The sequence below is a fragment of the Sciurus carolinensis genome, chromosome 17, assembly GCF_902686445.1.
Source record: "Sciurus carolinensis chromosome 17, mSciCar1.2, whole genome shotgun sequence".
Taxonomy (NCBI): Eukaryota; Metazoa; Chordata; class Mammalia; order Rodentia; family Sciuridae; genus Sciurus; species Sciurus carolinensis.
The window spans coordinates 31921922-31934415 of record NC_062229.1 but is presented as its reverse complement, the minus strand read 5'-3'; the positions used below and the strand labels follow the sequence as shown (position 1 = coordinate 31934415).

The 12494-nt window shown below is 33.3% G+C and overlaps 1 protein-coding gene across 7 annotated transcripts in view; it reads left to right on the top strand.

Annotated features, from left to right (window-relative positions):
• Window positions 1–12494, top strand: part of Golga4 (golgin A4) — a 101133-nt gene that overhangs the window by 82318 nt on the left and 6321 nt on the right. For all 7 annotated transcript variants that reach the window (XM_047530242.1, XM_047530241.1, XM_047530240.1 and 4 more), the window contains 2 exons: window positions 6233–6336; window positions 10617–10703. In XM_047530242.1, coding sequence (XP_047386198.1) covers window positions 6233–6336; window positions 10617–10703 — 191 coding nt within the window. The remainder of the gene's footprint in view (window positions 1–6232; window positions 6337–10616; window positions 10704–12494) is intronic.

Genomic DNA, 12494 nt, shown 5'->3' with positions numbered 1-12494 from the left:
AATAACCAGTCAATATTCAAACTTACCCACAGTCTTATAATTGTTTTCTTGTGGTGGTGATGAATAATTTTTTTTAATGAGGAGCCATACAGTGTCCATATATTGTATTTGATTGATAAATTGTTTAAACCTCTTTTAAACTGTAGTTTCCTTCTCTAACTCTGCATTTTTCAAGTTAAGGAAATCAACTTGTCATAGAAATTATCATATTCTGAATTTTCTGGATTCCGTCTTCATGGCATCTCTTCAGTTGGTCCTGTTCTCCTGGTTGATAGAATTAGAAGTTTGATCAGTTTGTGTTGTTATAAAGAGTACTTCATAATGAGAATGATGTAATCATGTTGCCACATTAAAAAATACATTATGTCTTGGATTTTAAGATCTTAAGATTTTAAGACCACACAGGACTGAGGTCATAGCTCAATAGTAGTATAAACATTTGGCCCTGGGTTCTATCCAGGTGTGCTGTTGTCAATCTGACCATTGCTTTTCACCTTGAATTTTGGCATCTATTGGTGACTGCCTAGATCCATTACTTTAGTAGTGCTTGCATTATGGCATTAGTCAAATTCTACTACTTCTTGTACTATTTCTTGTACATATGTACACTGAGTAGTTTAGCACCTCACCATTGCTGAGGCTGGCTTTGAATTCAAAATCCTCCTGTCTCAGCCTCCCAAGCCGCTGGAATTATAGGCGTGCACCACTGCACCTGGCTTATTTATTTGTTTTTACTAAACAAATGGTGACTTAAATTCTAATCCAAAAGTAAGGTAAAGTTATAATAAAGCCTTCTTTCAAGTTTGGCATTCAGAGCTTCGCATACCGTATTTCAACATGTAATTGTCACAGATTTAATGCCTTTTTTTTTTTTTTTTTTTTTTGGTAAAAACGTGAGGTGTAACCATTATGTGAAGCTTTTCTTAAAAATTATGTTGGTATTACTTAAATTATTTGTTACTAAACTGTCTGATGATAGTATGCATGGAATACTCATGAATATGTTAATGTAGTGATGATGATTATGCAGTAAAATATAATATTCTTCATAAGCCATGATTGAAAAACCTTATATTATCTTAATGCATATAGTGTGTTTCCTATTGTATAGTTTTTTTTAAAAAATCAGGTGATCAAGGCATGTTTTACATATAGTTCAATTCACCTTTTTTAAGAGCTTTGGCAAATGTATGCAATAGCATAACTACTAGCAAAATAAAAGTAGGGAATATTTCTGTTACCTCCAGAAGTTTTCTTGTGGCTTTTTGTGGTCATTTCTTGTCTCTAGCTTCTATAATTACTAATTTTGATTTTTCTCCTTCTGTAGTTTGGTCTTTTCAAGAATTCTGTTTAATGTAATCATAGTCTTTTGTATCTGACTTCTCTCAATTAGCATAATGCTTTTAAGGCATGTCTTTGTTGTTACACATATTAGAAGTTTGTTCCTTTTTTATTGCTCTGTAGCATATTTCATTGTGTGACTGAAGCACAGATTTCTTATCCTGTCATAGATAATAGCCTATTTCTAGTTGTGGGTTTCTTTGTCTATTGCTGCTGTGAACATTAATTTGCAAGTCTTTCTGTAAACATATATTTTCATTTTAATTGCATAAAAACCTAGCAGTGAAATTGTTGGGGTTTATGATTTGTTAGATGGGCCACTATGTGTAAATGGAGCAGACATTTTATAAATAGTTTTAAATATTGGTGTTGCATAATTTCACCTGAAACAAAATCCTTTGGGTTATTGTTTTTACATCTCAAAAATAGTCTTACCTGTCCCCTTGGTCATAAAGCTCTCCTGTATTGTCTTCTCAAGATTCCATCTTTTGTTTATCACATTTAAAATCTTTAATCTCCCTGGAATTGACTTGTATATGTGTATTTCTTATATGTAAAGTAGAAATCAATTGCAGTTTACTCCATCATGACCAAAAATGGAGTCTCTTTCTTGAAAGTTAATGTTGTTAGGTATAGAATTCTAGGTTGAGAGTGAGTTTAAGATATTTTCTTACTTAATACTCTCAGTTTCACTATTGTCGTGTAGGTGTAGATTAGCCTTTTCTGCTTGGTATATATTGTACTTTCTGCATTTGTGGATTCTAATCTTTGTTCTGGAAAATTTACAGTGATTATCTCTTCAGAGATTTTTTTTTTGTTATTTTAATTCTCATGCTATTAGATCTCATTTTATATTATGCACTTAACCTTTTAAAAATATTTTGTCTATTTTTCTTCAGGGATTAATTCTGAAAATTTCATCTAGTTTATTTTCTAGTTTCTAATTTTCTTTTATAGCTTTATCTAGCTAACTCATTAATTTTTTTAATCCCTCATTTGTAATTTTTATTTCAAAAAGGTTTTATTTTCTCCTTTCTTTTTCACATCTCCCAGGTCATTGCAGTCCCTTAACTGTGACTCATTTTTCCAATACTTTCTTTTAAAACAATAACAAAAATATTTTATTGAGTTATAATTCTCAAACCATACAATAGACACATTTAAATTTTTAAATTTAGTGTTTTTTTAGTATATTTTAAAAATGTGTAGCCATCATCACATTCAGTTTTGGAACTTTTATATTTATACTCCAAAAAGATATAACTTTTATTAGTCTTCCCTCATTCTGTTCATTCCCTCCAGCCAAAGACAAACTAATCTACTTTCTAGTCTCTAGGTTTTGCATGTGCTAAACGTATTTCATATAAAAGGAGTCATATGATATGTGACTATCTATGACTGCCTTCTTTCATTTAGTTAAATATTTTTGAGGTTTATCCATGTTATAGCATGAATCAGTATACTTTGCTTTGTTGATGACTGATACTCCATTGTATGGATACCACATTTTATTCTTCCATTCACCAGTTGCATTGATGGACATTTTGATTGTTTCCACTTTGGGTATTATAAATAATGCTGCTTTGAACATTGGTGTACAAATTTTGGGGTGAATGTATGTTTTCATTTCTCTTTAGTGTATACCTTGGAGTGAGATTGCTGGATCTTATGGTAACTCTGTTTTACTTTTTTTTTTTTTTTTTTTTTGCGGTACTGGGAATTGAACCCAGGGCCTTGTGCTTGCAAGGCAAGCACTCTACAAACTGAGCTATATCCCCAGCCCTATGTTTTACTTTATGAGAGATTTCAGACTGACTTCCACAGTGACTATACCATTTTATATTCTCATCAGGAATGTATGGGGGTTCCAATTTATCTGCATTCTTGCTTGTACTTATTATTATCTTTTTTCCATCCTAATGGGTATAAGGTAGTATCTTGTGATGTTGGTTTATATTTCCCTGATGGCCGTTGATAATGAGCATTTTTTGTGCTGACTAGCCATTGGTATATCTTCTTTTAAAAAATGTCTATTCAGATCCTTTGGTCATTTTAAAATTAAGTAGTCTTTTTATTATTGAGTTGTAAGAGTTCTTTAGAGTATAAGTCCCTCATTAGATAAATGATTGACAAATATTTACTCACATTCTGTGAGTTCTCTTTTCACTCTCTTGTTGGTTTTTAATATTGACTAAGTCCATTTTACCTGTTTTTGTTGCTGACTACTTTTGGTATTAATATCTAAGAAATCCTTGCCTAATCCAAGGTCATGAAGATTCACTCCTATGTTTTCTTCAAAGAGTTTTATATAGTTTCAGTTCCTCCATTTATATCTTTAATCCATTTTGAGTTAATATTTGCATATGATGTGAAGCAGGGATTTAACTTCATTTTGTGGGTTGTGTGGATATTCAGTTGTCCAGTGCCGTTTAAAATCCTATTCTTTTCCCCTATAAACTATCTTGGCCGTATTGTTAAAATCAGTTGAATGTATATGTGTTTATCTCTGGACTCTTGATTCTTTTCTACCACTCAGAGAAAGAGAGGGAGGTGAGAAAAGAGAGAATATATAGATATAATAGGTATCAATAATGCATCTATTTATTTATGTTACACTATCTTGATACAGTTGCTTTGTATTGAGTTTCCAGATTGCCAACAGTGAGTCCTCCAACTTGGTTCTTTTTCAATATTTTTTTGGCTATTCTGGGTCTCTCGAATATTTGTATGAATCTTGAGATCAACTTGTTGATTTATACAAAGAAACCAGATGGGGATTGTGTTGAATCTATATATGGAAATTGCCAATTTAGAGGTATTTTCTTCTAATCCGTGAATGTGAGATATCTTTCCACTTTTTAGATCTTTTAAATTTCTTTCAGCATTTGTAGTTTATATTTGTCTAAATTTATTACTAAGCATTTTATTTTTCCTGATTCTATTGTAATTAAAATATTTTAAAATTTCATTTTCAGATTGTTCTTTGCAGATGTATAGAAATGCAGTTGAATTTTATTTGTTAATCTTGTATCTTGCAGTATTGTTGAACTTACCTGTTAGTCTCATAGTTTTTTAGTGTATTCCTTAGCATTTTCTATATACAAAATCATGTCATCTGCAAATTGTTTTACTTCTTCAGTACTGTGTTAACTTTTCACCTTTGTGACAAAATACCTGAGAAAAACAAAAGAGGAAAAAGATTTATTTTGGTTCACCATTTCAGAGGTTTCAGTGACTGGCTCCTTTGTTTCTGGGCCTGTACCTCATGGTGGGAGGGCTTGGTGGAGCAAAGCTGCTCACCGCATAGTAGTGGAGAAGCAGAGAGAAAGAGAAAGGAAGGGTGTGTGGGGACATGCTGCTTTTGACTTGCTTCCTTCAACTAGGTTCCACCTCCTAAAGTTTCTATCACCTCCCAATAAATGTCACCAAATTATGAATCCATCATAAATTTAAATTTAAAGCCCTTATGATTCAGTTACTTCCCCAAATCTCCCATCTCTGAATATTGCTGCACTGGGGACCAAACCTTCAAGACATGAGCCATTGGGGGACATTCCGGATCCAAACCATAACAAATACTATCTTTTATTTTTTAAACATTTCAAATATAGTGAATATATAATTTGTGTGTGATAATTTTATTATTGGAATCTTTCTGGGTTATATATTTGTTTATCATTTCTACAAACTTTCACTAATGGAGACTTGTCTTCTGTGATGTGATGATCTTTTTTTTCTTTCTATATTGAGAACTCATTTTGAGTGTGACCTGTTAGATTAAGGATTTTGTCAAAAAGAATTTCCATTTATTTCTGTTAGATGTTGGGCATAACCAGTCCAAAAAAAAATGTGTTTTCTTAGTTTTAGAATTCCTTGTTGAAAAAAATATAACTTTGAGTCCTATGCTCTGAGGGTAAGTTCCTGGTCACACAATTCTCAGGGAAGTCTTTCTTTTTTTTTTTCCTCTACTTCAAGCAGAGGCAAGGACAATTTTCCTAATAAGTTTCCTTTCAGGCAGGCAGAGTTCCCTGTTTTATATCAGAGTCTGTATTTTGGCACTCCTACATTGCAAGGATCCTAAGCTAGTCTTTGATTTCTTATAAAAGTGTGGACTTTATTACTCCTAGGTATTCCCAGATTCCCATCTGCCTTGCCATTACTTCTGTGGTTTCATTCTTATGATTTTAGAATGTTTTTATGTGGTATGTAGATGTTTATTGATGACGGAGGGATAATCTGTTGTATCTTACTGCTAAAAATGGGCACAAGTATAGACTGCCTAATAGAAAGATTAATTTATTCAGATTAAAATTTGTCAGTGTGTGACTTATGTGCTTTGCTTTTAGATTGAAGGGAAGCTTGATTAACATTTTTTGAGTCTTTTTAAGATGTTAAATCGATGTATTTTAAACTCTGACATTAATATTTTATGTACTTTCAGATTATCCCATGTTCAAAACAGTTTTGAAGACTTTTAAGTACTTTCAGATTGGAATACTAGTAAAACTAGAGCAATGTTCTGAGATATTTAATCTTTTATAAAATAAAAATGGTATAATTTCAGTCATTGTAGAACATCTAAAGTCAACCACATAATATATAGAAGAGAAATACCAACATTATGAAACTTTTGTACTATCTATATTGTCTTTTTAAATTGTGACAGAAGGAGGAGGAGAAAAAGATATGAGAATTAAAGTTGTTATAATAATTCTTGTTTTCCAGCATACCAGTTAGAGTGTTTAGTGTGTGTATGTGTGTACAGTATAATTAATTTAGCGTTAGTGCCTTTCTTTGTACCATTGATTGTTTTTTAATGTGTCTGTTTTCTACGTAACAAGTGGTTTATCTGGTTTTGATTTTATAATTTGATCTGTCTTTTATCTGACAGGTAGCAATTTGTACCATACTGATGTCTCGCTCTTGGGAGAACCTACTGAGTTTGAGTATCTGCGAAAAGTGCTTTTTGAATATATGATGGGTCGTGAGACTAAGGTAGAAAATTATTTCTGCATATGTGGAATATTAATCATTTTTAAGTTACTACATCACTTAAGTAATAATGCTTGGCTAATTTGTTTTCTAAAATGTTAAATTTATTGTAAAATCCTTAAGTATAGAGTCTTTCCTTATTCTAACTTTTATCTTCTCCAGTGTTTTTAAAACAGCCTTTTATTGGATATTTAGTAACTATCATAAATCAAATAAAATGCTTTTAGGGAAATTCTTGTTTCTTTCCTCAAACAAGAGTTTTCATTTTAAGCAGTTTGTTTTTGACATTGTTGCAACTCTTTACCTTTATGAAACTTTATTATCTGTGTATCTTGGCTGAGAATGAGGTGATGCGTTTCCTATCCTTGGAAGCAGTCAGTGTTTTAATGTGTGGCTCTGTGGGAGTTGCTGAGTCATAGGATGCTAAGCCAGTTCAGGCATTGATTTGGCAAATATGTTTAAAGTTTTAAACTAGAAAATAATCTTTAAAAAATAGTATGAATTTATGGATTGAAGATTCAACACCAGGAGTTACAGGGCTGCTAGAAGTCATTTGAATCCTTACTGTCCATAGAAATGACTTTTCATTATATCAAATAGTTTTCAAATTAAAGTAATAACTAATGTGATTTTGAACATGTGTCACAGGAAAGAGATATTAATTCACAATAATTGTCATTTTTTTCTTAAGAATTTTGTTATTTTTTTCAAAGACAGCTAAAACTGATTTTCTGCTTGTCTTTTTAAAACAAAACTAATGAAATATCGCTTTCTCTTATTATGTCCCTATCGGACAAAAAACAGCAGTCTATATTCAAGATTGGGCATAGTTTGACATTACCTTCATGTTGCCCAATAGTCAGGGAAGAGAGGCTTTTTTTTTTTTTTTTTTTTTTTTTTTTTTCCCCCAGTGCTGGGGATCGAACCCAGGGCTTGTGCTTGCAAGGCAAGCATTTTACTGACTGATCTATCTCCCCAGCCTGAGAGGCATATCTTTAAAAAAAAAATAATAAAAGAGTCCTCAGAACTTTACCCTGGTTCACTAGTGAATCTAAACCTCGAATACAAGTGTTGGTGAGTAAATAATTTAACCTTTCTTTGATCTACGATAGAGACTGGCTGCCTCAATCTTTTTCTTTTGGAGAACTCTACGTAGTTTGAGTCCCTGATGAAAGACCCAGCACAAGCATATCATGTTCTGGGTTTCTGCTAGTTCAGCCAAGTCTCACCTGTTTTCTGTGCCCCATAGTTAAGTTTAGGGTGTTATTTGGGAGACAGTTGAAAGGGATGTCACCTGGCACACGCAGTCCCACCTCAAGCTTCACTGGGAGTCAGGCTGAGAAATAGTGCTTGCTTTGTCTTTATCTTCCTTCATGGTACTTCCCTGGCTACTAAAAATGAAGAAGTAGACTACCATTCTACCATCACATTTTATAGCTAAATATGGAGAATTGCTAACAGGTTTAATTTACTACACATTTATTAGGCACTTAACTACATGTAACCCTTTATTTAGCACTGTGATGGATAATAAAATGTAATTTGACAGTATCTCCAACTTTTAGGGAGTTCACGATATAGTAAGAAATGGCACTGTTCTCAGTTAACCATAATGTGATGCAGAATGTAGTAAGGGCTACGAGAGAGGTACAGAGTCCTCATATTTACTTGTGGAAGGGTTGTAGAGGACATCATGGAGCAGGTATTGTTGGGTTAGATTTTGATAGGTGAGCCCAGACAGAAGAGGCAGCCCAGGCAGAAGGTCTAAGGCAGGAAATGGCATATGGGTTTCTGGAATGACAAAGTCTGGTGCAATCAAAACTCTGGATCTATGAAGTGAAATTGATTCCACTTAAGGCTGCAGAGTATGGAGGGACTTGAATGGTTTTGGAGTTTTACCTGAAGGTAGAGAGGGTATCCCCGAAATGATTGAGCAGGGGTTAACAAGATCAGAGTTGTTTTTAGACACATCTTTTGCTGGTTTGCCTATTTTCTATGAATTAACAGAGAATTTGAAAGGAGACCAGGATGTGATTTAGAATAAGCTGGAGTATGTTGAAGCCTTTGTGATTTGATGACCATCTGCAGTTTTTTCTAGTCTAGCAGACTTTGTGTGTCATCTCACTTGTTTCTTCATCTGCTTTTGCACACAGCATTCTTTATTTTATAAGGCAGTTGATGTTTTAGAGAAGACTATATATTGTACACATATTCTTATAGTATGAAGTTAAGAAGTCCTCCTTTCTTCTTTCCTTGTACTTTCCTTTTCCTGAATTTTGATCCTCCATACTATTGTTGGTACTGAAATTTAGCTTAAAAGGTGTTTCTTATCCTAAGCTTTATTGAAGAAACCTCTTCCTATGGAAAACGGGCAGGAGAGGCCATTTCTAAATCAGGTGTCTTACTGGAACTTTCCCTTCCCAGGGCCTGAGGATATGGTACATACAGGAAATAATCTGATTTCTTTCCCAAGGTGTGGCAAAGAGGCTGGGCTTGTTTGTTGAAGTGTTTTCTGGCAACCTTTAGGGCTTTACTGGGTGTATATCAGCTGCAAATTCTGAATTACTAATGAATTTAGAATTAGGTTTACCATTTAATGTTGTCTAGAAATGTGAAAAGACAACTACTGCAATTTTATGTTTTTTTCCAAACATGCTCTTGCATGAATGTGTATGTGGTTTTCATAATGAACATAAGTGGACTTTTGGTATTTTGAACTTGATATGGTATTGAAATTAGAGAAATGTTCCCCTATAACTGAGAATCCTTACATTTTAGTTTGGGGTTGTTTTTTTTTTTTTTTTTTTTTTTTTGGTACTTCCTAAAAATGATCCTCATAGATAGTATACAGTAAATTGCTTCAGAGTATTAATAAAAAGAAAATACTGAAATGGTTACTTTTTCCTATTTTTCTTGCCATTTCATGTCACATATATAGTTGATGTTCAGTCTTCAGGTTAGCGTATAAGATTGTGTTCTATCTAGTTAATACAATTTAAATGATTTTATTTGTAAAATGTCTTCAAATTCTCCAGGAACTAAGTTGTTTTAAATAATATTTTAAATGGCATTTTCTTTCATTTGTTCTTTCTTTCTATCTAGCTGTCAAATGGTAAAGATAAAAGGAGGAAGAGGACAAACTAAATCTTGTCAATTGTGAATTTGTGGTTAAGGGACAGTGTTAGTGATCTGTTAGTTTAAATAAATATTAGAAGTATATAAAGTGTCTTGTCTAGGCTTAGCACATAATAGGAGTTTTTAAAACAAATGTTTTAGTTCCTTTCCTTCTTGGAAATAATTATGCTGTTTTTCTAATGCTGTGATTTTCAAAACTTTTGGTTAACTGTATTGTGCCACCTTTTTCTTAATGACCTTTCCCATACGGCCCCACCCTACACACAGAGTCTATGTAACCATGAACAAAGAATGCTAGAGTCAGTTTTCTGGGCTCCCTTCCATTCACAGTAGGAATCCTCAGGAGAACCCTGCCACTTGACTTTGTATGTAAGCACTGAACTTGTTATCCTACTTATTTCATAAGTGGTATCTTCTTTCCTCTCTGTCTCCCTCAAAACATCTCATCTTGATACAAAATAGGGAGTTTCAACCCTTGAGGCGAATTTTCCAGGAGCTTATGGGTGACAGTCTGATTTACGGTATATGTATTTAGATCTGCACAATTTATGATCTTGTTTTTGCAAGCCACCATGTGTAATGTTTTGATTCATCATGTTTTCTACCAAACAAAACATCTCGTGTTTATTTAAAATGTAATTTGTAATTCTATTAGGCTGATGTGCTGCATGTCTTGAAAAGTACCTACTAAGCATGTTCATGTTCATGCAGTAGCCCATGTTGATGAGATATATGATGTGATTTACTGAAAGCTGAACTTGGGGCCATTTAATTCTGATTATTTAGAGAATATGGTTTGGCAATACATCATTTTATAGATTCCTGCAAATAAAAAACCTTTTCAAATAAATGAGTAATAAAGTTTCATCTTAATAAGACAAAGGGCCAAGAGCATTAGATCTTTATACAGCTTCATGCTATTGAATATACATCTTAAAATAAATAAACTCAGACATTGTAAGCAGTCCTTTTAAATTGAAATTTTAGTGTTGGCTGTTTTTTCCTTGACTAATACCTTCACATCATACTTCTTTGTTCGTGGCTTCCATTGAGAGCACTAAAGAATCCCACTAGCAGAACATGTCAGAATGGGTTGAGACCCCTCTGCTTCACTGTCCATTAGTGACGGTCTCTCATTTTTCTTATAGACCATGGCAAAAGTTATAACCACTGTACTGAAGTTCCCTGATGATCAGACTCAGAAAATTTTGGAAAGAGAAGATGCTCGATTAATGGTAAGCTTTAAAAATAGACTATAGATAGAAGGTGACTTTATCTCATTTGTTTATATTGTTTCATTTATAAAGTTGAAAAATTCTAAAGCTTGATTTTGTTACAGCTTGAAAAGCAAGAATGAATTTACACTAAGAAAGTTTAACCAAGGGAAATGTGAATGCTTGACTTCAAGTGAAAGAGTAGTCTTCTACAATAGCATATTTGAGGTTGATGCCCATTTATGCTATGTGGGATTTCCAGAACTTGAGCTATTTATGGAAAGGATGGAAAAGGCATTTGTTCTGGTATATTGTGTAATAACTTTTTTCAAACCAAATTATATTGTGATATGAGATGTTTTATAGATGACAATTCTTTATTTCAAGTAATTTCCATATACATTAATTCTAGACAAAAGAATTTAAGCATTTTTGAGATTTTGATATCATACAAGGGAAAGGTAGACAATTATCTTTAAAAAACTGTGAAATCAGCTGTGATTGAAGAAGGAAACAAACACATAAACACATACTTCATAAATTATGCAAAATTCTCTAACTTTTCTCTGTCTTGGGCTAGTAATTCAGTAAGAAAATTGCCACTTTAGGTGAACCCTGAAGCTTGTGAAGTTTGTGTCTGGCGCCTAGCTCTCTGCATCCTTTTCTTGTCTTGGTTAAGGCTCACAGAGCTCTCTCTAGCCTCCCCCACATCTCTTCATCTATTTTAAGACCCCAGTGCTGCTTTTCTCTTCTTTCCCCTCACTAAAGCAAGCAGTCATCTTCTCCTTAGTGATGGGTTAGTTAGGGAGTGTCCAAGATTATGCAGTAAGAAGCACTAAACCAGTTAGCCCCAAAACCTGCCATTGTATTTCTGCAGACTACGTTCTCACAACAGTTCCTGCTTATCTTGAGCCCAATTCTCCTTCTCTGTAGTGGTTACCTATTTGTTCTGGTTTGTTGTGGTTACAATCCATAGAACACAACCAGAATCTGGAGATGGCCTAGATGGAAGGCTTTACCTTCTCCAGACTAAATACCTTCAGCACTTATCAGCTGTTAATGAAGCTTGTCTATTCTGACCCTTTGTACAAGTCAATCAGAAGGAAGTCCTGTGTCCCAGGTACATTCTGATCATCTCTTTTAGCTTCCTCTGAATTTATCCTAGCATCCCTGACTTTATTCAGATACTCCCATTCTATATTGTGTTTGTACATTTGTTGCCTATTTTCTAGGACAGTTGCTATTATTTTGGTTAGCATTTGTTTTTTGTAAAGCATCCCCCACCATTGTAGTTAATGGTGTGAAAAGCATTGCTATACTTCGAGCCTTCAGATTATAATTGTATTTGATAAAGAAGTTTGACCACTATACTATAGGTCATTTATCAATAGAATGTTGTTTTAAATTAAAACAGTCATCTAATTCTATAAGCATGTAGTCAACAGTATAGTATATTTTTGTAGAAATAAAAATCTCCAATGCAGTTTAGGCCTGTTGACATGATTCTGTGATTATGGTTTAAGAAAATACTTTTGAATGATTCAAAAAATTTTTACTTAATTTTTTATTCTTATTCATTATCCCTGACTTCTTTCTCATCATATTGTTAGAGTATAGCAAGCTCTCCTCATACTGTCAAATTATGTTTTATCAAAATTTGCTCTGTAGGAGTCCATCCTAAACCACTGCTACAGCAAATGGAGCAGGACACATTCCCCTTCATTCCATACACAGTATAGTCTTAGATTAGTTTGCTTTGATGAAAAATTAATCAAGTTGCTAAATGTAAATAATGAATCATGTAACAACATC